Source organism: Nerophis lumbriciformis, linkage group LG34 (genome assembly GCF_033978685.3).
Source record: "Nerophis lumbriciformis linkage group LG34, RoL_Nlum_v2.1, whole genome shotgun sequence".
Lineage (NCBI taxonomy): Eukaryota > Metazoa > Chordata > Actinopteri > Syngnathiformes > Syngnathidae > Nerophis > Nerophis lumbriciformis.
This window is the reverse complement of record NC_084581.2, coordinates 14096545-14121598: the sequence shown is the minus strand read 5'-3', so window position 1 is coordinate 14121598 and position 25054 is coordinate 14096545. Positions and strand designations below refer to the sequence as shown.

Sequence of the window (25054 nt, the reverse complement as noted above, 5' to 3'; positions counted from 1 at the left end):
TGAGTATATTTATAGAGAAGAAACGCTACTTTTACTCCGCTACTTTTATCTACATTCAGCTCGCTACTCGCTACTAATTTTTATCGATCTGTTAATGCACGCTTTGTTTGTTTTGGTCTGTCTTCATAGTGCCTGCATTTCAACAAATACTGTCACTGGTGACGTTCACTCCGTTCCACCAATCAGATGCAGTCACTGGTGACGTTGGACCAATCAAACAGAGCCAGGGGTCACATGACCTGACTTAAACAAGTTGAAAAACTTATTGGGGTGTTACCATTTAGTGGTCAATTGTACGGAATATGTACTGTACTGTGCAATCTACTAATACAAGTTCCAATCAATCAATCAAAAGTGTGAAGGAAAAAAGACAATTTTTTATTTCAACCGTAAGCCTAAAGACTGACTGCACAGTTCCTGTCTTCACAATAAAAGTGCCGCTCCATCGCGCCTGCGCTTTCAAAATAAGAGTCTCCGAAAGCCTGCGCAAACAAGCTAGCGAGCTACGGAGTTTGCCGCCAATGTATTTCTTGTAAAGTGTATAAAAACGAATATGGAAGCTGGACATATAAGATGCCAAAAACCAACCACTTTCATGTGGTATTAGACAGAAAGGAGGAACTTTTTTTCTCCTCCATTTGAAAACCTGGACGTTTGTCATCACTACTGTCTGATTCCAATCAATGCAAGTCATCAGAATCAGGTAATACACCAACTTATATTCTTGTCTTCATGAAAGAAAGGAATCTATATGTGTTAAACATGCATGTATATTCATTAAAACACTATTAACATGTAAACAAAAACGGCAAAAAAAATAAATATAAATTATATACTGTATATATCTATGTATATATATATATATATATATATATATATATATATATATATATATATATACATATATATATATGTATATATATATATATATATATATATATATATATATATACCGTATTTTCCGCACTATAAGGCGCACCGGATTATTAGCCGCACCTTCTATGAATTACATATTTCATAATTTTGTCCACCAATAAGCCGCCCCGGACTATAAGCCGCGCCTACGCTGCGCTAAAGTGAATGTCAAAAAAACGCTGCGCTAAAGTAAATGTCAAAAAAACAGTCAGATAGTTCAGTCAAACTTTAATAATATATTGAAAACCAGCGTTCTAACAACTCTGTCCCAAAATGTACGCAAATGTGCAATCACAAACATAGTAAAATTCAAAATGGTGTAGAGCAAAAGCAACATAATGTTGCTCGAACGTTAATGTCACAACACACAAAATAAACATAGCGCTCACCTTCTGAAGTTATTCTTCATTCGTAAATCCTTCGAATTCTTCGTCTTCGGTGTCCGAATTGAAAAGTTGCGCAAGCGTGGGATCCAAAAATGGCCGGCTCCGTCTCGTTGAAGTCATCGGATTCAGTGTCGCTGTTGTTGTGCAGCAGTTCTGTGAATCCTGCCTTCCGGAAAGCTCGGACCACAGTTGTGACCGAAATATCTGCCCAGGCATTTACGATCCACTGGCAAATGTTGGCGTATGTCGCCCGTCTTAGTGAAGGTGTGTTCGCCTTCGGAGCTGTGTGAAAAAAGCCACCCGGCCTCTTCGCGTAAACTTCCCTTAACCACTCGCTCATCTTTTCTTCATCCATCCATCCCTTCGAGTTAGCTTTTATGATGACGCCGGCTGGAAAGGTCTCTTTTGGCAAGGTCTTCCTTTTGAATATCACCATGGGTGGAAGTTAGCATGGCAAGCTAGAACCACAGTGAAGGATGACTTCTCATTCCCTGTGGTGCGAATATTCACCGTACGTGCTCCCGTTCCACAGTGCAGTTCACAGGAATATCAGTTGCTGTGAAATACGGTAGTAATCCGTGTGCGGATGGAGAGATTGCGTCTTTTTATGAACCGGATCCTTGTCGCTTTGTAGGAGCCATTTTGTGGTCTTTACAGATGTAAACAGGAAATGAAACGTACGGTGATATCCGCGCGTTTTTTCTTCTTCTTCCGGGGGCGGGTAGAAGAAGAAGCGCTTCCTGTTCTATGGGGGCGGGTGCTTTCCTTGGCGGTTGCTTGCGTAGAAGAAGAAGCGCTTCCTGTTCTACCGGGAAAAAAGATGGCGGCTGTTTACCGAAGTTGCGAGATCGAAACTTTATGAAAATTAATCGTAATAAAGCGCACCGGGTTATAAGGCGCACTGTCAGCTTTTGAGAAAAATTGTGGTTTTTAGGTGCGCCTTATAGTGCGGAAAATACGGTATATATATGTATATATATATATATACCGTATTTTCCGCACTATAAGGCGCACCTAAAAACCACAAATTTTCTCAAAAGCTAACTGCGCCTTATAACCCGGTGCGCTTTATATATGGATTAATATTACGATTCATTTTCATAAAGTTTCGATCTCGCAACTTCGGTAAACAGCCGCCATCTTTTTTCCCGGTAGAACAGGAAGCGCTTCTTCTTCTACGCAAGCAACCGCCAAGGTAAGCACCCGCCCCCATAGAACAGGAAGCGCTTCTTCTTCTACTGTAAGCTACCGCCCGCCCCCGGAAGAAGAAGAAAAAACGCGCGGATATCACCGTACGTTTCATTTCCTGTTTACATCTGTAAAGACCACAAAATGGCTCCTACTAAGCGAAAAGGATCCGGTTCATAAAAAGACGCAATCTCTCCATCCGCACACGGATTACTACCGTATTTCACAGCAACTGATATTCCTGTGAACCGCACTGTGGAACGGGAGCACGTACGGTGAATATTCGCACCACAGGGAATGAGAAGTCATCCTTCACTGTGGTTCTAGCTTGCCATGCTAACTTCCACCCATGGTGATATTCAAAAGGAAGACCTTGCCAAAAGAGACCTTTCCAGCCGGCGTCATCATAAAAGCTAACTCGAAGGGATGGATGGATGAAGAAAAGATGAGCGAGTGGTTAAGGGAAGTTTACGCGAAGAGGCCGGGTGGCTTTTTTCACACAGCTCCGAAGGCGAACACACCTTCACTAAGACGGGCAGACAGCGCCGGACGACATACGCCAACATTTGCCAGTGGATCGTAAATGCCTGGGCAGATATTTCGGTCACAACTGTGGTCCGAGCTTTCCGGAAGGCAGGATTCACAGAACTACTGGACAACAACAGCGACACTGACTCCGATGACTTCGAAGAGACGGAGCCGGCCATTTTGGAACCCACGCTTGCGCAACTTTATCACCGAAGACACCGAAGACGAAGAATTCGAAGGATTTACGAATGAAGAATAACTTCAGAAGGTGAGCGCTATGTTTATTTTGTGTGTTGTGACATTAACGTTCGAGCAACATTATGTTGCTATTGCTCTACACCATTTTGAATTTTACTATGTTTGTGATTGCACATTTGCGTACATTTTGGGACAGAGTTGTTAGAACGCTGGTTTTCAATATATTATTAAAGTTTGACTGAACTATCTGACTGTTTTTTTTGACATTCCCTTTAGCGCAGCGTAGGCGCGGCTTATAATCCGGGGCGGCTTATTGGTGGACAAAGTTATGAAATATGTAATTCATTGAAGGTGCGGCTAATAATCCGGTGCGCCTTATAGTGCGGAAAATACGGTGTATATATATATATGTGTGTGTGTGTGTATATATATATATATATATATATATATATATATATATATATATATATATATATATATATGTGTATATATATATATATATATATATATATATATATATATATATATATATATATATATATATGATATGTGTGTGTATGTTACTCATCAGTTACTCAGTACTTGAGTAGTTTTTTTACAACATACTTTTTACTTTTACTCAAGTAAATATTTGGGTGACTACTCCTTACTTTTACTTGAGTAATAAATCTCTAAAGTAACAGTACTCTTACTTGAGTACAATTTCTGGCTACTCTACCCACCTCTGCTCGTGCCCGACCAATAAACAGCGTAAAACAAAATTCGACAGCAAACATGACGTGGTAGCACAGTTCAATAGACCCCACTATCGACTTACGCTATTGGTTGCTTTTTACAAGGAAGCAGTTAAATTCGACAAAACATCGGCACAAAGTCAAGGGCTTCAATTTAGAGCTGGAGTGGATCTTGATCAACTGTAAACACAAGTTAGCTTTCGTCTGACCTGAGCTGAGCTGGAGATAAACGGCGGCGATAAATAACTGCAGTGTGACCTACCATCCTTCTATTTAACAAGCAGCCGCCAATAGAGCGAGGCCAACTGTTTTAACTACAGCGAGAGATGGAAGACGGGCCAAGATGGAAACCTGCAGCTGCAAAATTCTGTGTCACTCGAGCAACAGGGGGAAAAGGCCACCGATTGGCCTCTTTAAGCAACCAACACGGAACAGAAGAACATGTTGTGGATAAGCACAGCTTGTGTCTGTTTGTAAGAGAAAGGTGGGTCATAACTCTGTGGGACAGACTTGTGGTCATGATCTTTGCCCCAATTCTGAGTTCATCACTGTGGAGTCATGTATGGGCACATACAAGGGCACACATTTGGCCTTGAAAGCTAACATGTAACATGTATGATGCCTTGTGTGTTGCAGCTGATGCTTTGCAAGTGTGCTCAGTAACAAGCTACATCAAGTAGTAGGTCGGTATGTAGGTGGTAATTTATTCATTCCAACGGTTTGTTTGTAGATTAAGAAGACAGATTGCAACTTGTCACAGTTCCATTTTTTAAACCGAAAAATATAACAGGACACTCACTACAGACTAGCTTATGTTACGATTAGTAGTTTAACATGAACTATGTATTTTTTGAATTCCGGTAATTGGGATCCAATCTTATCCACCTATAAAGCCCTCTAAAAAACATCCAAAAACCAGCAACATTTTATATACTTGCTGTAAGTATACATTATATGTAATGTAGTAACAGGCACAGTCATAAGAACAGAAGGCTGGGCGATATGGCCTTTTTTTAATATCGCGATATTTTAAGGCCATATCGCGATACACGATATATATCTCGATATTTTGCCTTAGCCTTGAATGAACACTTGATGCATATAATCACAGCAGTATGATTATTCTATGTGTCTACATTAAAACATTCTTCTTCATACTGCATTAATATATGCTCATTTTAAACTTTCATGCAGAGAAGGAAATCACAACTAAAAAAATCACTATTTTTGCCTCGGCATTTTGATGGTGTGGGCGTGTGGCACCGAACGGAGATGTTGACGTGCAGAGTAAGCACTCTTCATTCTCTAGCAGGTGACTTTTCAAATGATGCTACATATTAGCAGTAATGCTACTTTTTATAGCAATGCTTTCGCCCCACACTTGACAAATTACGGTTGTCTGTTCGACATATTTCCCACTTGAAGCCAAACCACCGCCAGACGATGGACCCCCTGCTGTTTTTGGGGGAATTAATTATTCCTTCATTTGTTACCAGATTCGCACCTTCTTTCGCTCGTATTACCGCTAGCATCACAGCTAACGTTAGCCATGCTGCTACCTCTCTGCTGCGCGAGGGCGTATACGTATGTGACGTATGTCGTGACAGTATGTGACGTGTGTAGAAGCTGCGCTTGCTGTCTGTGAGAAGGAGAGACAGGAAAGAGCGAGCAGAGCCTGTAGTGTAATGCCCGCAGCTAAAAGCAACTGCGTGAGAACGTATACTCGATATCACGATATAGTAATTTTCTATATCGCACAGAGACAAACCCGCGATATATCGCGCATATCGATATATCGCCCAGCCCTATAACAACATGTAATATATATTGTATTCCGGTCATTTTAAGCACTGCCAAAACTTTTTTGGGGCGGCACATTGATTTCACAGAGCATATTGTAATGTTTGTTATTCCCTTTAAAAATAACAACTACTACTAATTATGGCAGACTTCATGAGCCAACGACGACTACTTTGGGACAAATGACAATCTTGCATCTTATATTTTTGAGCCTGAATATACAGAGAATGAGTTACAAGTTTTAGAAGCTGGGTGCTAAGCAGATCCAGCTCTAGTGAAACACTAAGCACCATGTAGCATTGCTAAGTGCAGAACAAGAAATACAAACTACGAACATAATTAAACAATCACTTTCCGTACAATGTCTGCTCTCACTGGGATGCCGACTGATGGGATATATATCTTTAAGCACAAGACTTGTGTTCTCTATTTGGATGATGAATTCATCATAATCTTCACTCCTCAGGTAAAATGAGCATTTTTCTGCATCTTCCCAGCGACATCTTTGGGTCCAAGTTGAATTTCAAAGTTGACTAACCTCTTGGCCTATAGCCGCCCACAACCTTCTACTATACAAGTGTGAGGGATAACCTTTTACCAACATAGATGCGATGCAGCAGCTCAGCAGGTGAAGAGCTGCAGTCGCTACGTTTCTTCAGTGATTAAGGCGCTGTGTCACTAAAAACAGTTATCCACCGTTAGCTCTTACAATAATAATGTCCCTCATAATTGGTTAATTGCAGGTCACGGCATTTAAATAGAGTAGTGTTGGCGGTTTTGGGATGTTTTTAGAGGGCTTTTATAGGCGGAATAGATTAATCCCATTAGCTACATTGTTAGCCTTCTCGTACTATCCGTTTTTTAGAAATTAAATTGCAGAAAAAAGACATATGTGTTCTTTTCTTAAAATAAGGATTGTGAATGATAGGCAATGTTCCCCCCAAAAAGTGCAGTTCCCCTTTAAGTGACACAGGATAGTTGTCACTACAAAGAATTTTGGACAAACTAGTTTGGTCCAAAACAAACAAAGCTGTCTTTCCCATACATTAATTAATCTGTGGCAGCCTGACACAATTTCCTTTGGAACGCCACAGACAGATTTGCCGTCTGTTTTTTTAATTTGTTTTTAAGTTGGTGTGTTCGTCCTAGCACAAAAACACTTTATAATGAGACTAGTCAGTCCAACTGTGTACAGTAGATGGCATTGCAACTGTGCATCTTTACACGTCTCATATACACATACACAGGTCAGACACAAACAAAAAGCTATTTTTTTATCTGTCCTCACACAAACATCATGGTAAATTATGCAATAGATGATAGGGTGATTTAATTCTTATTCTTGCAAAAGGGAAACACAACCACAATTTATAACAGAAGGAAATGACTAATAATCATTTGTAAACACAGATTATAGGGTATTTCCTTAAATGCTCAACACTAAAGTAAAAGAACAGATTTGGATAGTCATCTAATCTTCTGCAGAAAGAGTGTTGATTCAAACCTACCGGTGCACAGTTCCTACTATTGTTACCGTACATACAACCCCTCCCCCTCAGGTTTGCACTCTGACTGGCTTCACCAGCCAGTGCATAGTCCACATGCTATTCCAGTGACATGTTCTACACCGTAGATCAACGGCCAGAAAAGCAAGACGACAGCAAGTCGACCATTGTTGGCATATTTGTGTTTTTTGCAAAGTATTATGGGAGCGATTACCCAGCTGCGGCTCCGCCAATCCACTGACAGACAAAACCTCCTTGATGATGACTTGATTTAGCCTTCAGCTGACAGCCAACCCACCCAGCCACCCTGCTACCACAAGCAGAGCGGATGATGCACAAAATAAGTCTGCTCATCACGGCAACCGTGTTGCCATGGTGACACAACGAGGCAAGGGGCCCCGTGACAAGATGAGGCCAGTGGTGGTGGGGGGGTAAAGGGTGACAAATACACACTGCGGTACAATGCAAACAGGGATAAATGCACCCAGCAATCAGCCTGTGTGTGTGTGCATGTGTGTGTGAGTGTCCTCGTGGTATTGCAGTAGCAGCTGAGGCTAGCAGATCTATAAGCGTCACTCGGCCCGAAAAGCGGCTACACGCCAGACAGATTCCCCTTTTGTTCAAAGCCACAAAGTCACATGACCCTCGAGTTAGCCACAACTCTATCTTATAATTTGCTGCATTCTCATCCTCTCCTGTGAGGACATTTTCACAGGAAACTATCAGTTAATAATCAGTCAGGGTGATATATTTTGCACTGTTATAAGGCAATATAACACCACACACCAGCAATAAACCCTCCAGTGATATGCATTCTAAAGCTCAGTGTTCAGTCAATAAAACAAATCAACCAATCAACAGCCAGAGAGTGTTCATGACACCACGCCGGGAGCACTTGGAAGTCGATGGCAAAAAAGAAAAACAGCCACAGGAAGCCCACAATCTCAGCACAGCACACACTTCCTGTACACTTCCTGCTTCCTGAGCAGGAGTACGGGGCGAGAAAAAAAGGAGGGCGTGATTGCACTGATCTCACAACAGGACGCCTTCCATGTTGGATTCATGCCCGGCGGGAGAGACGGTGGATACAAGCTACCTAAAATACTTTCTTCTACAGGACTTTTACATGGAGGTGCGCGGTTTGATACAAATATCGATTGTATCGATACCAGGCTACGATATTAGCTGGATGAGATTAATGTTAAATTATCTGTCACAAATGTGATATTTGGACATATTTAAAGGTTGCTTATACAAGGAAACATTGGACCACAGGTGGTGGATGTTATAAAGTAGAGCAAAATATGCACTAATGTACAAAAATAAAAAAATAAAAACATGAACACAACATGACCTAATACACACATAGTGTACAGTTACGATTGTTGTTGTGCTGGAGTGTGTTCCTGGTTCTTGTTTATCACCAAGTTTATTGTCAGTCCAAAAAGAAGCACTTTTCATATAACTTTTCCCACCACATTCCCAAACAGCTACACAGGAGACTGAGGCAGTAACTGCAATTTTTCACAAAAGAATATAGCGCAGGTTAAATCTGGACCTTTTAGCTCCACTTTCACCCTTCATTAAGGTCGTTTATCAACATATGACTGAGCAACAACAAAACAACGAGCAAGAAGAGAGCATCATCAACACAAATATGCTGTAAACATCCGTTTATCCTATTAGACTGAACATTAAAATAAAAGTATTTGTTTTGATCTCCTCAAAAGAAAAACAACATAAACGTGTGTTATACCTAAATCACATCAGCGATATGGCGGGGGCGGTATGGGGTAGTGGGTAGAGCGGCCGTGCAAGAAACCTGAGGGTTGCAGGTTCGCTTCCCGCCACATCCAAATCGCTGCCGTTGTGTCCTTGGGCAGGACACTTCACCTTTGCCCCCGGTGCCACTCACACTGGTGAATGAGTGCTGAATGAATGATTGGTGGTGGTCGGAGGGGCCGTCGGCGCAAACTGGCAGTCTCGCTTCCGTCAGTCTACCCCAGGGCAGCTGTGGTTACAAATGTAGCTTACCACCACCAGGTGTGAATGAATGATGGGTTCCCACTTCTCTGTGAGCGCTTTGAGTATCTAATCATAGAAAAGTGCGATATAAAATCTAATCAATTATTATTATTATTATTAATTATAGTACTCTTTACAAAATATTCAACACACAACTGTCTCTTAAGTCTTCAGCTATGTTGTCATAAAGCATCCCTTCAAGCAAGGCTTGAGACTTTTGAGTGAGTGGGGTTCAGTCAAATAGAACAAGAAAATCAACAATTAGCTGTTAAAAACAAAAGTTGCTGTATAAAACAAAAACTACTGGGGGGAACTTTCAAAAATAGTCTTAGCTGCGTTACTCAAGAATGAAAGCACAGCTCGATGCGCCTGACTAAACCTTTTTCTAAGAAGTAAGACAGCTTAAAAAACTCAGCACACCTTCTAAAAGACAATCATACTTTAAGACGACCAGACAAACCTTGTGTATCATCAGCAGCAGCAGTCCACTGTGAACCCAAACGTAAATTAAATGTAATAACTGGAAGGTTCTGGTATATAAATACAAACCTGTTGTATATACCTGTACCTCTAATTGCATTTCTAGATGCTAATAATAGTGATGTGCTATATGGACAAAATGATTTATATTCTGATACACTGTGGGTAATTTAAACACATTACACACATTTATTTATATAAAAGGGTAGTGCTGAGCAATATCGCCAAAAACTATATTACCATATACGTTTTTATATTGATCGATATCGATAATGATTGATACTTTTTATGACTTATTTAATTAGGCCTACCAATACATACAGTAAACAATTTTCAACTTACTAAAGTTGATATTTATCATTGGAGAGAGTGTCTGGTAGCCAGCTAGGATGAGCGTGGCTAAGGTAATATCCATCCATCAATTTTTTAACGCTTGTCCCATTCGGGGTTGCGGGGGGTGCTGGAGCCTATCTCAGCGGCATTCGGGCGAAAGGCGCGGTACACCCTGGACAAGTCGCCACCTCATCGCATGTTCAAAAACCTATTGAACATGACACAGTAGTTTGAGAAGCAACTAATTAAACCAACACTTTGAAAGTGTCAGGATGTTGCCACACTGTCTGCATTGAAACCAAAAAACTAAAGACAAGTTTCTGTTATTGGGTTGATATATTATGATATCACAGTTTCTCTTCTCACTCCAACACTTTCGTCTACGTGCTTCCCTGGACACACATCAACACTTCCTTATTCCCAATGAAACAGGCAAGGACAGTGTGTTTGCAGTCATGGAAACAATGAACATCAAATCAAAACCACACAAACATATTACATTACCACCGGCATGTTGTTACAATATAAATATATATATATATATATATATATATATATATATACATATATATATATATTAGGGCTGCAACAACTAATAGATTCAATCAATTAAAATCGATTATCAAAATAGTTGGCGATTAATTTAGTCATCGATTCGTTGGAACTATGCTATGCGCATGCGCGGAGGCTTTTTTTTTTTTTTTTATAAACCTTTACTTATAAACTGCAACATTTACAAACAGCTGATAAACAATAATCAAAATAAGTACAAAATAAGTACAAAAACAGTACAAAACAGCGCCAGGGCGGCGCTGAGGCTACGTCTCATGAGGTGGAGGTAAGCTAGCCAATGATGTGTCATGTGCAGCTCACGTGACGACGCCGTCTCCTTTGCTGGAAACATTCGAAAAATGGCGCAGGAAAACAGTACAGATAGTTCAGCGGAGAAACATCTTGAGGTTATTGCTTCAATGGAGAAAAGTGTATGACCTAAGTCGTCAAAAGTGTGGGAACACTTTACTTTAAAGACTTCAAAGAAGACCGTTTCCTGCAAAATGGCACGGAAGTACAACATTGCTTCAGGAGCACCTGAAAAGGAAACATGTTGGAGCCATGGATGAAGGGAACTCACGGTACGTAACTTTTTAAGTCCATAGTGGCAACAGGCATTCATGAGTTCAGTTTTTTTGTGAGTAACGTTAACGTTATGCCTTTGTTGCAACGCGGGGCTGATAATGTGTCTCCGGCACATTTGACTCCGTTTTGAGAGGGAAAACGCACGGTTACCAATTTCGAAATAAACGGAACGGACAGAAATATCTCAGGTTGGTTTCATAATGGATCAATGTAGCCGGGCCCGAATAAAGCTTTATGAATATATTTAGATTTGAGTGACGCTTTAGTATAACTAAATGTTATGAAGGTGCTGGAATATTTCATGCTATTATTCAGAGGCAACCTAAAATGAATCCTTTATTATTCACAACAGAAATGTGTACAATATCTGATTCAGTTCTGATCTGATGAGTTACATTTCTGTGTTATTATTGGTGTATGCTGTATCCCCAATGTCCAGAACATGGTGCCAGTATGCTGTTTTTTTTCAATAAAATACTGGAAAGGATAGAAATGTAGTTTGTCTCTTTTATCCGATTATTAATCGATTAATCGAAGTAATAATCGACAGATTAATCGATTATCAAATTAATCCTTAGTTGCAGCCCTAATATATATATATACACAGGTAAAAGCCAGTAAATTAGAATATTTTGAAAAACTTGATTTATTTCAGTAATTGCATTCAAAAGGTGTAACTTGTACCGGTACATTATATTTATTCATTGCACACAGACTGATGCATTCAAATGTTTATTTCATTTAATTTTGATGATTTGAAGTGGCAACAAATGAAAATCCAAAATTCCGTGTGTCACAAAATTAGAATATTACTTAAGGCTAATACAAAAAAGGGATTTTTAGAAATGTTGGCCAACTGAAAAGTATGAAAATGAAAAATATGAGCATGTACAATACTCAATACTTGGTTGGAGCTCCTTTTGCCTCAATTACTGCGTTAATGTGGCGTGGCATGGAGTCGATGAGTTTCTGGCACTGCTCAGGTGTTATGAGAGCCCAGGTTGCTCTGATAGTGGCCTTCAACTCTTCTGCGTTTTTGGGTCTGGCATTCTGCATCTTCCTTTTCACAATACCCCACAGATTTTCTATGGGGCTAAGGTCAGGGGAGTTGGCGGGCCAATTTAGAACAGAAATACCATGGTCCGTAAACCAGGCACGGGTAGATTTTGCGCTGTGTGCAGGCGCCAAGTCCTGTTGGAACTTGAAATCTCCATCTCCATAGAGCAGGTCAGCAGCAGGAAGCATGAAGTGCTCTAAAACTTGCTGGTAGACGGCTGCGTTGACCCTGGATCTCAGGAAACAGAGTGGACCTACACCAGCAGATGACATGGCACCCCAAACCATCACCCAACCATGCAAATTTTGCATTTCCTTTGGAAATCGAGGTCCCAGAGTCTGGAGGAAGACAGGAGAGGCACAGGATCCACGTTGCCTGAAGTCTAGTGTAAAGTTTCCACCATCAGTGATGGTTTGGGGTGCCATGTCATCTGCTGGTGTCGGTCCACTCTGTTTCCTGAGATCCAGGGTCAACGCAGCCGTCTACCAGCAAGTTTTAGAGCACTTCATGCTTCCTGCTGCTGACCTGCTCTATGGAGATGGAGATTTCAAGTTCCAACAGGACTTGGCGCCTGCACACAGCGCAAAATCTACCCGTGCCTGGTTTACGGACCATGGTATTTCTGTTCTAAATTGGCCCGCCAACTCCCCTGACCTTAGCCCCATAGAAAATCTGTGGGCTATTGTGAAAAGGAAGATGCAGAATGCCAGACCCAAAAACGCAGAAGAGTTGAAGGCCACTATCAGAGCAACCTGGGCTCTCATAACACCTGAGCAGTGCCAGAAACTCATCGACTCCATGCCACGCTATATTAACGCATTAATCATCAGGAGATTTTCTCCTGATGATTGAGGGAACCCCCTCATGAAACAGGCCTGTAGAGATGAAGTAGTCTTGTGATATATATATATATATATTTATATATATATATTTATATTATTATTATTATTATTATATATATATTATATATATATTATATTATTATTATATATATATATTATATATATTAGGGATGTCCCGATCCAGGTTTTTGCACTTCCGATCCGATACCGATGTTGTTTTTGCACTTCTGATCTGATACCGATACTGGCCTATCCGAGCATGTATTAAAGTTTAAAGTTATTTAGCCTACTTAGTTGTCAGAGTCATGTTGAAAAGGGTTTTAGTACTCTTGATAACAACTACCCAGCTGAATTAGGTGAGTTTGAATAATACACAATGGTTGGTAACAAGAAACTGACCTGTTTATTCAAGGATAGACACAAAATAGACAAAATTATACATGACAAACAGAAATGGCATCATTGGACTAGGGCAGGACGATATGGCCTTTTTTAAATATCGCAATATTTTAAGGCCATATCAGGATACACGATACTTAATATGTCCGTGTGGAAACTCGTTCGGTACACCTCCGAACCGAACCGAAACCCCCGTACCAAAACGGTTAAATACAAATACACGTACCGTTACACCCCTAGTATATATATATATGTATATATATATATGTATATATCTATGTAGGGCTGGGCGATATGGCCTTTTTCTAATATCTCAATATTTTTAGGCCATATCGCGATACACGATATATATCTCGATATTTTGCTTTAGCCTTGAATGAACACTTGATGCATATAATCACAGCAGTATGATGATTATATGTGTCTACATTAAAACATTCTTCTTCATATTGCATTAATATATGCTACTTTTAAACTTTCATGCAGAGAAGGAAATCACAACTAAAAAAATCATAATTTTTTTCATACGGTGTTGATCTGCAAATGTTTGCCTCTGCATTTTGATGGTGTGGGCGTGTGGCACCGAATGGAGATGTTGACGTGCAGAGTTTCAAACACTCTTCATTCTCTAGCAGGGGACTTTTCAAATGATGCTACATATTAGCAGTAATGCTACTTTTTATAGCAACGCTTTTGCTCCACACTTGACAAATTACGGTTGTCTGTTCGACATATTCCCACTTGAAGCCAAACCACCGACGATAGATGTTGTTTTTTGGGGGAATTAATTCATTCTTCCTTCATTCGTATTACCACTCGCACGGCTGCGCTAGCATCACAGCTAACGTTAGCCATGCTGCTACCTCTCTGCTGGGAGAGGGCGTATACGTATGTGACGTACAGTATGACGTGACAGTAAGTGACGTGTGTAAGAAGGTGCGCTTGCTGTCTGTGAGAAGGAGAGACAGGAAAGCACGAGGAGAGCCTGTAGTGTAATGCCAGCAGCTAAAAGCAACTGCGTGAGAAAGTATACTCCAATATCACGATATAGTCATTTTCTATATAGCACAGAGACAGCTGACATTTTTACCGGTAACTTTTAATTCACATGGCCGTCTTAACGGTTAGGACACAGACTTGTGGATGTGTTGAAGGTGTGCATTCACCCCCATCCGGCAGAAATGTTTTGTACTTATTTAGCTTTCTTGCTTTTATTGTGCACTTAGGACATCGATGACCGTCACCAGCCATCTGTTTTGAGCGGCTTTCACCACAAGGCAACATCCCAGATGATATAGCGAGATCAGCGGCTCAATTAGTTTTTTGTTGCCCGCACTAAAGAAAGAGGTGATGCTGGCGGACAAGGGAGAGGAACGAAGCCTGGCTGACATACAGGTTGGAACTATAGGCTGGCTCAGGTTAAATTTCTACCGAGTCTGTAACTTTCTAATGCTAGACCAGGGAGGTCAAACATGCGGCCCGCATGCCTGATCAGGTCCAATCCGGCCTGCGAGATTTGTTTGCTAAGTGTAAAATTGAGCTGCATTTTTAAATGAAAGAAACTGCTGTTCTAAATGTGTCCACTGGATGTTGCAATGGCAATTCTGTTAGGCAAGCAAATAGTTTATACCGGGGAGAGCAAGTATACCAAGCAAGAGGTACACGGTAAAGCGGGGCTGTGACTCCTCCTCGTCGACCCAACGTAAAAAAACAGGAGTAAAATAAACAATTGGTAACCCCTCTTAAAATGCTGCATGAGAGACTGCACCTTTACATAGTTATGTGAAAATTATTGTCTTCTGTGCACATTTTAAGAAAGTGAACAGTGTGTGATTTACTGCAATACAGACAGTCTTTTAAGTTTTTATTTTTGGTTTGTTGAAATTGTTCACACATTGCACATTGCTTTTATTTTTCTGTTAATACACAGTGATGCCTAGAAGGCAGGAAGTAACTCAACTCTCTTGAATAGTTTCTACCTCAGTTTGTATGGTTTGTTGAGTTAACACAGGATTCATATGTGGAAATGACAAATGAGGTAGTTGATACAAAGAAGACTTTTATTTATGCTTAATGTTGTTTTTTGTTCAATCCTCGATGGACTGTGACTTAAAGTTTAATTGCTTTGTAGATACACTGAGATCAAGTCTAAATTAATTTTGTTTTTGAAACTGCACCAATTTTTTCCTCAGCAATTTCAACTAACTAAATGTGTTTTGTCAAGAGGATTAATTGTGATATGTACATTTTCCGAATGTGCTTTTTCTATTTTGGGTCGAAGTAAAACAAAAAAAAAATCTGAAGTTGTCGTACTAAAAAGATGTTATGCCATGATTTTACCCGCCAGGCCCACGTGGGAATAGATTTTCCTGCATGCGGCCTCTGAGCTAAAATGAGTTTGACATCCCTGTGCTAGACCCTGGACGTATACATGTGTATATTGATAATAAAAGGCTTTAGTATTCTATATTGTGTAAAAAAAAAACCTCTGCTGCACGGTTGCTTTGAGTTGTAAACAAAGGAGGTTCAAGGCTATAAACTAAGATACGAGCTACATCACAAACATAATACAGGACTGTATAATTTACCCATCGAATGCCAAACACAGTGGACACTAACCCAATTAAAAGTATTTTTACAGGAAAATCATTCTTTATTTTGTCGGAGGACGGTGATGCTATTGTCTTGCATGAGAAGGCTTCACTAGCTACACAACAGCGCAAACTAACATTGCTAATGTATCATTCACACATTTCTAACCTACTGTTATTACTTACCGTTTCATTGTCTCCTCATTGCCATAAATAGTACTTGGGTTTCATCGTCGACATGATGTTGTAGCACAACCGACTCACGGAAGGATGTGGACAATTCGCTGACGTCACACTTGAACAAAATTCCAAACGTACCGTTTGGAGGAAGTATGAAGAAAGCTTGTTGTAAAAATATCTCTGCAAGGCCTACACAATTGGATTTGACATTTTCGGGACTTATGCAGATCCCAAATACACATAAGTAGGTACCATCAGGTAAAAAAAGGTGGTTTTGCATAATAGGACCACTTTAACTACTCTGTATTGGATCGATTCCCAAATTTGTAGTATCGCCCAAAACTAATGTAAAGTATGTGCTTATTATTACATTTTAACAGAAATGTAGACAGAACCATCTTACAGGGGAAAGTTACCAGATACTAACAGTAAATTAACAAGTGGATTAGTTTTGAGAAAATAATACAACAGGACAAGTGTATATCAGTCTGGAATATGCTTTTTCACAAAAAAATAAACCAACAATTTAACTCTTAATAATGTAATTACCTCCAAAACTGATGTTTGGCTTTACTGGCTTTAAATATATTTTCTGGGTGACGGTTGAGGTGGCAACTTGTGCAGGGTGCTGCCTTCCACTTGAGCACATAGGTCGCAGCCCCCCGCGACATAGAGAAAGACAAGTGTTGGAAATTGGATGGATGAGGACTTATCAAGAAGTTTTTCAGTTTACTCGCATTTACCGCAATGTGCAGTTTTTGTGGTGATTAAAATCTCCGACAACAACAATTCTTCTCATCTACTACAAACACACCTCACTTCCTGCTTACGGCATTCCATGCCCCCTCCTTGCCTGTCCCGCGCTGCACAGAAGATCCTGGGAGAAGTAGTTTATTTTGAGACCTGGCCAACGCTAAAGCACCAGAAAAAAACTACACACCCAAGTTTTTGTTTGATACCGTCACGCATTATTGTGAAGAGTTTGAGACTGAAGTACCACGGTAGCTACAAAACCGTTACACACCTAATCATGATATATATTGTTATCGCAGTAGTCTGCAATACATATCACAATAAAGATTTAAGCCATATTGCCAAACCTATAGTAGACATGTTTATGTCATAGTACAATATATTGTTATATTGCACAGCACTATAACCCAGTGATCATTGTTTACTACGAGACGATACATTTGTAGCAGTGGTAGGCCTGGGCCGATGATAAATTTTGCTCGACGATGCAGTGTATTGACCTACAAAATCATTGCTGATAAACAATATTATTGCCATAATTTTTTTAATGTGAGTGTGAATGTTGTCAATCTGTGTTGGCCCTGCGATGAGGTGGCGACTTGTCCAGGGTGTATCCTGCCTTCCGACCCAGTGCAGCTGGGATAGGCTCCATATATCTATAGCTGTGCAAGCCAGTTAGCTCTCTGTATTCACGGCAACGCTAAAAGAAATTTGTCAGGGTTAGCGCTTATAATAACAATATCGCTATTACCGCATTTTTCGGATTATAAGTCGCTCCGGCCGAAAATGCATAATAAAGAAGGAAAAAAACATACAGTATATAAGTCGCACTAGAGTATAAGTCGCACTTTTTGGGGAAATTTATTTGATAAAATCCAACACCAAGAATAGACATTTAAAAGGCAATTTAAAATAAATAAAGAATAGTGAACAACAGGCTGAATAAGTGTACGTTATATGACACATAAATAACCAACTGAGAACGTGACTGATATGTTAACGTAACATATTATGGTAAGAGTCATTCAAATAACTATAACATATAGAACATGTTATACGTTTACCAAACAATCTGTCACTCCTAATCGCTAAATCCAATGAAATCTTCTTCCTCAGTGTCGCTTCTAAACAACTCTGCCAACTCCAAAGGTAGACAATGCGCCGCTTCCTCTTCTATCGGTACGTCGCTATATTTTACGGTAATGTGTTAATAATATCACACATAAGTCGCTCCAGAGTATAAATCGCACTCCCGACCAAACTATGAAAAAAACTGTGATTTATAATCCGAAAAATACGGTACTTGATTATTTTGCAGATCACGACATGTAAATGGAGTATGGTTGGAGTTTTTTGGATGTTTTTATAAAGGGCTTTATGGGCGCAATAGAATACCCACATTGGCTGCATTGTTAGCCATATTGTACTTGCCGAATATTACAAATTAGAATGCAAAAAAAAAAGAAAGACCGGTGTGTTCTTGTCTTTCATAATGATTGTGAATGATCAACAACATTCCAAAAAAAATGCAGTTTCACTTTAAGATGCTGCACTTTTTTCAGCAGTCCTTAAAGGGGAACTGCACTTTTTGGGGAATTTTGTATGTAAGACAAGAACACATGTTTTACTTTTTTTATGCAAACTTTTGATAAATTTGATCAAAAGTCCGCTTACAATGGAGCCAATGGGAGTCGCTCTATTATGCCTATAAAAGCCCTTAAAAAACATCAAAACACCTCTATCAAGGTTTTATATACATGATGTAAGTATATATGTAATGTAGTAACAGGCATATTTATAATAAAATTTAATATTTACGTATTTTGAGTATTAATTTCAAAAACGCATCACTATTTTTGCTTTTTTTTCCAACAACATCACTGATTACTACTTACTAATTGCGTTATAGATGAAAAATGACTCACAATAATCACGAAGAAATGGGGGGTGGAAACAAGCGTCTTTTCGTGGCGTTCCCGCCATTTTCCGGGTGTAAATTGACTGTCAAAGTATACCAACATGTCGGATTACGTCCTCATCCTTCTATTGTCCAGGTGAGAGGCATGATTTATGATCTACAAGACACTGCCACAGGCAGGGAAGCAAGGAAACAGCTGACGACCCGATGATGTAAACATAAGCACACACGCTAGTGATCACGGCACCGCTATAAATAGTTTGTCTGCGTTAGCACTTATAATAACAATATTACTAATACTTGGTTAATATTCAAGTCACGAAATGTAAATGGATTATTTTTGGCGCTTTTGGATGGTCATTTATTGGGTTTTATGGGCGGAATAGAGGACCTCCCATTATTATTTACGAGTTAGAATGCATTAAAAAAATAGATCCTCTGTCATGTATTTCATGATTGTCAATGTTTAAAATTCCCCCCAAAAAGTGCACTTCCCTTTTAAACACACCGCAATTCTGCGCTATAAGACACAAACGTGAAACCTATATATAACGTTATCCAATGCTGTAACATCTTCATCTTAATAAATCAACCAAATATAAGACAAACTGCCGTGTTCTTTAACTTGAACACTAGCGTCTATATTTTTGCACAGGAGACCTCGGACCCTTTTGGGAGACTGTTTAATCCCCAAAAATATCCTCTCTAGATTTGCTACTCGCTTTTTGGAAAAAGAGTTTGTAGACGTTCTGATAATTAGCTTAATGGAGCCTCATGTACCAACAGTTGCGTGGCTTTACGATCAAATCCAGAAAATGGCGTATGCAAGTAAAAATTCAGATGTATTAAAGTTTTTGCACGCACAAATCCAAACACATTTCTTTGTTACATCGCAATCTAGTTGGAATCCACCGCAGATGCATGTGTGGTTTGGCACACCCAGCCCACGCCCCCTTATACATATGCAAATTATTTTTGAAAACAGCCATGTGCTTGAGCTGGGCGTGTCCGACTAATCATAAGTCAGTAGGAGGTGCTTATTTCTTGTGTTTTGAGCAAAGCAGAGCGATTGTCAACCTGTCATTGCCGTGTCTCTGAGAACTGAAGACAGGCGAAATAAAAAAAAGGAATGGTCGTGTCAGGAAGTCAGTGAAGAAGAAGGTACATGTGCGTGGCCAAAACTGACTGACTGCACCCTGTTTGAAAAGATAGTTGCTAAAATGATACGGAAAACTTTAGAAGAGGTAGGTCACTCACTACCCCAATGTAGACAAATTGTAACTTATAACAAAATGTGTTTATACAGTTGCTACAGTTTATACAGGTTACATTTACGTGTGAAAGGAGTCACAAGAACACGTTTTGACAGCAACAAGTGGCGAAATGATTGCCTTGATAAATTAATACATGTCCTCACAAATTAATATGTGCCTTCACAATATTAATTTGATATAGGAAGCATTAAATGCATTGCTGAAAAAAATAATTTTGTGACATTGCCTCAATCTTTTTTATATTGTTAAAATCAAAGCCCGAATGTCGGGGGAGCATGTAGAAATGTGCATATGACAGCTATGGAGTTGTCCTGAGCAGCGCACATTCAACGTAATCTTTTCTTACTTGTTGGGACCCGTTTTTGTGTATTTCAGATCCCCATCAGTCCCGAAATTTTAAAATCAAGGCACAGTAGAGATATTTAGTTACGTCAACGGATATTTCCATTCATGGGTTAATTTATGGGCCAAACTGTATCGGGATATGAGTTTTGGTCCATATCGCCCAGCCCTACACTCGTGTTAGCAACAGTGCTAGCACAGTTTAGGGATGTTCTCTGTGTTTAATTGAGCCTTGCAGTAGGCCTTATAATGGCATTGTTTTATATGTATGAGGGCACATATGCTTGAGTGTAAATAATGAAATTGTAATTTAGTAGCACTAGTGCTATTAGTTAAAAAGCAAAGCGTACAGCCTTGCAATACCACTAAAATCAAGAGTACGATTACTAATTCAGTGTTAATATTTGTGTGGGCACCTCTGTAGTGTAAAAGAACCCCTGGTTTAGATTGTGCCTGTGTACCTAATAAAGTGTCTAGCATAGCACCAGTGAGTCCCCCACAGTTAGAGTTTACATACATGAGCACCTGCTATGTTTATAATGCGCCATAAGTCCCACAGCAGGACTCGTTCTGTTTGCCGGAGTGCAAAATTTGAAAGAATTAATTAGACTAAATCAGCCATCCATCGCTAATCTAATCACCCGAATGATCTCACCTCTCAGAAACCTTTTTTTTTTTTTTTTTTTAAATATCCCCAATTATGAAATGTGAGAATAATTTACAGCGAGACAATTTCAGCCTCAAAGAAAGTTCATCATGCGTCATCCTGTGAGACTTTGGCTAACCTCGAGAGAATCTCACTGACACCACAGAAGTGTAGAAGTGACAGCAAAGTGATGTGGAATGATAACCATAGTGGGGCTGGGCGATATATCGAATATACTCGATATATCACGGGTTTGTCTCTGTGTTAATATACTTTCGAACCTGGTCCATCATGGCTGACTAGTTTTGATTGTGTCAGCTGTCATGTTTTTAGGCGGGTAGCTTACCCCTCCTTCCCTCTGTCTTCTTGTTCTTGTATAAGGGGGTAAGGACTATAGAAAATGACTATATCGTGAGTATTCGAATATACGTTCTCACGCAGTTGCTTTTAGCTGCGGGCATTACACTACAGGATTTTGCCACTCTTTCTTGTCTCTCCTTCTCACAGAGACATAAAACAACGCGTGCAACGTCATACGCCCTCGCCGAGCAGAGAGGTAGCGGCATAGGTAAGGTTAGCAGTGGCAGGTGGTGCAAGCGGAGCCGTGCGAGTGGTAATACGAGAGAAAGAAGGTGCCAAAGAATAATTAATTCCCAAGAAAAACAGCACGGGGTCCATCGTCTGGCGGTGGTTTGGCTTCAAGCGGAAAGATGTTGAACAGACAACCGTAGTAAGTAAAGTATGCGGCAAAAGCTTTGCTACAAAAAGAATTTGAAATGTCACCCGCTAGAGAATGAAGAGTGCTTGAAACTCTGCATGTCAACATCTCCGGCCGGTGCCACAGCCAACAAAATGCCCAAGCAACCAGCACTGACCCAATTGAGCCTGGCATCTTCCATTTCCACATCAACACCGTATGAAAAAAAAATTGCCAACAACAGAAGGAGATAACGTCCGCAGTAACCTACCACATAGCGAAGGACATACACTATTTGATTTCCTATTATGCAGCTAATTTATATTTGACAGTTATTGAAATATCTTATGACATCATGCACAAAAGTGCACTTTATTTGTTTTTAACTATTGTAGTGGCGTTCTGTACAAAAAGTGCAGTTTAATTTAGTGTTGGTTTAATATGTCATCTTGGTGACATCGTGCACAAAAGTGCACTAACAGCTTGATTTAAAATGTCTCTGACGATCTTGCACTTTCTGTTTTGAAATTATATGAATGTTTGTGCCACTGCTTAATAACTGTTTAATAAATACAGTTTTGGTAAATTGACTTAGATGTAATTTCCCTCTCTGCATGAAAGTTTAAAATGAGCATATATTAATGCAGTATGAACAAGAATGTTTTAATGTAGACACATAGAATCATCATACTGGTGTGATTATATGCATCAAGTCTAAGGCAAAATATCGAGATATATATCGTGTATGGTGACATGGCCTAAAAATATAGAGATATTAATAAAAGGCCATATCACCCAGCCTTAAACCATAGTCCTTCAAAAAGAACCTATGCAGCTATGTACCAACACGTCACAGTCCAGATTGTTATGTTTTCAACACAAAAATGTGTCTTCACATTACGGGTATATTCGTTTCTAAAAAAAAACAAAGTGGAGGTTGTCCACGAGCGTCCTGCAAGAGTTTTGGTATGTCATAGCAGAATTCTTTATGGGCGTGACGGCCACTTGTGCAGCAAGCCGGGGGGCTCAACCAGCTGACATATGGGGAGGGTGTGGCATGTGGCATGGCAGCGGGGTGTCAAGCATCTGCGTGTATTGAATGAAGCACTGGTGGGGTAACCTACTGTAGTTTCAAGTCTACGTACAGTCAGAAGGACTTAAGAGGCCTTGAGGACTTGCACGGTGTGTCAGTTAATCATTCCTCACAGGATGGTGAGGTTGTGCGCACTGGTCGTACGCAACTCTGGCCAACGGCCGGCCAGCTTCAATCCCGATTAATTAATCGGCTCAAGGGGAGAGGAGGGGACCCTGTGACCCCTCCTTACCCCCTTATACAAGAACAAGAAGACAGGGGTGGGGGGTAAGTTCCCCGCCTAAAAACATGACAGCTGACACAATCAAAACTAGTCAGCCATGATGGACCAGGTTCGAGAGGATATTGACCAACTTATTAAGGAACACAACCAGCAGCAGAGACCATGGCTCACTCATAGAAGTATGCATGGACTTGTTTGTTTGTATCCCGTCGTGTCACAGCTTATTTAATTACACCACTGCTGAATATGTTGCAGTTGGCAGCAGTAGTCCATCATACAGATACCAACACGCTAACTTGTGTTTTAAAGACAACGCAGGACAACACAGCTAGTGATCTACCACTTAGCTTAGAAAAAATACAACCTAACCTAAAGTATGAACATTTACATTCTGCTCATCTTGGCTAATACATAAGGCTCGTCGCTGCAGACTGGCCGCTATACTACTGTTATAGCTCAGCTGAACATTTCCAGCAATATTAATAATTGTATTCATCGCGGTGTTATTCAATACGCCCCTTAATGTGTCTGGTTATGTGCATCATGAATATTTCAGTATCACATTGCGGTTAAAAACGCTGGCTTGCTAACCGCCGCGCTAGCCAGCTAGCTAGCTGCTACCTCGATGGGGAGATAACATACCAGACTGCGTTCAAAAATGTGCCACTTTCCAAAAAACTGCGTAGCACAAAACGGTTGCAATAACGTCCTGCAAGACACCTGAAGACCTTAGAGACGAGGCCGGTATTCACTTCGCATTCGGCCAGCTCCCTTAGCACGATAGCGCCAGGGATCTTTCCGAAATATTGTCAACTTGTAATAATTGTTGATTTCGGGGTGGGTGTTATTAGTCTCTCTTCACCTCCAGGACCGCTAGCAATTAGTAGCTGCTAACTTGCTACATCAAATCTCTTATAAGTTATTCCACATATTTAAACCACGATCTAGCGACAAACGGCGGTTACATTTGTCGTTTAAATTCTAAATGTACCACAAATTGCGTTGTTTGGTAAGTCCCAAACACGACACTAAAATGCCCAGCTTTTCCTACGGGGTCTGGCGTACGTTCTCGCCAAGCGTGGAACTTGCGGGACTTCCCACGGAACACACCAACTAAACCACGCCGCCCACCACATCATACACTAGGCATTGCCGAAGCGTGTTTATTTCTGGGGTAGGGTCAGTGGAAGCTTTACGTTTGCCTCCAACAACCAGGAAAGGGCCCAATGCACCGCGGCCTATCCTGCTACCCCGGGCCGGTCGCCTACCTCTGTGGGCCGGCTGATCTCGAACAGGTCGAGCCGGTTGGCGTTCCAGTGGTTGATGATGTCGGCCAGTTTCCTCCTCTCCTCCTCCCTGTTTCCCGTCATGGTGGACCGCCTTGCTGACCCTCACAGTCCGCCTGAAGTGCTCCGTTAAAAGAAAAAAAAGGGTTATTCCACGGGAGGGAAAGACACTCCAGACGTTTTTTATCGCTTGGAAGTCCGAGAGTGTTCTCTTCAGAGTGTGTGTGTGTGTGTGTGTGTGTGTGCGTGTGTTCGCTTCGAGCTTGGCCAGCCCGGTGAGCATGGGCGCGCTCCCGATGCATGTGAGCGTGCATGCCACTGGTGTTAACCCATTACAGTCCGAAAGCTGCTGCTCGGTGACATCATCGTCGCTCGCGAACACCCGCGACACCACTTTTAAGATATTTTTTTACGGCCACTTCATTAGGTGTACCTGCATGATATACAATTAGGTGGCGCTGTGTACGTTCTATTTGGTATTTCTCATTTGATGCGAAGCAATGGACTGCTAAATTACTCGTCAT

At 40.6% G+C, this 25054-nt stretch overlaps 1 protein-coding gene across 14 annotated transcripts in view; it reads right to left on the bottom strand.

The window, feature by feature from the left end:
* The window catches only part of afdna (afadin, adherens junction formation factor a), a 112414-nt gene extending 87591 nt beyond the window's left edge, over window positions 1-24823 (bottom strand). For 8 of the 14 annotated variants that reach the window (XM_061929215.2, XM_061929222.2, XM_061929224.2 and 5 more), the window contains exon 1: window positions 24513-24822. In XM_061929215.2, the coding sequence (XP_061785199.1) occupies window positions 24513-24614 (102 nt within the window). In that variant the 5' untranslated portion in view covers window positions 24615-24822. Of the gene's footprint in view, window positions 1-24512 lie in introns of all 14 variants that reach the window. The other 6 variants (XM_061929219.2, XM_061929223.2, XM_061929225.2 and 3 more) reach the window with 2 other exon arrangements.
* Window positions 24824-25054: the final 231 nt, after the last annotated feature.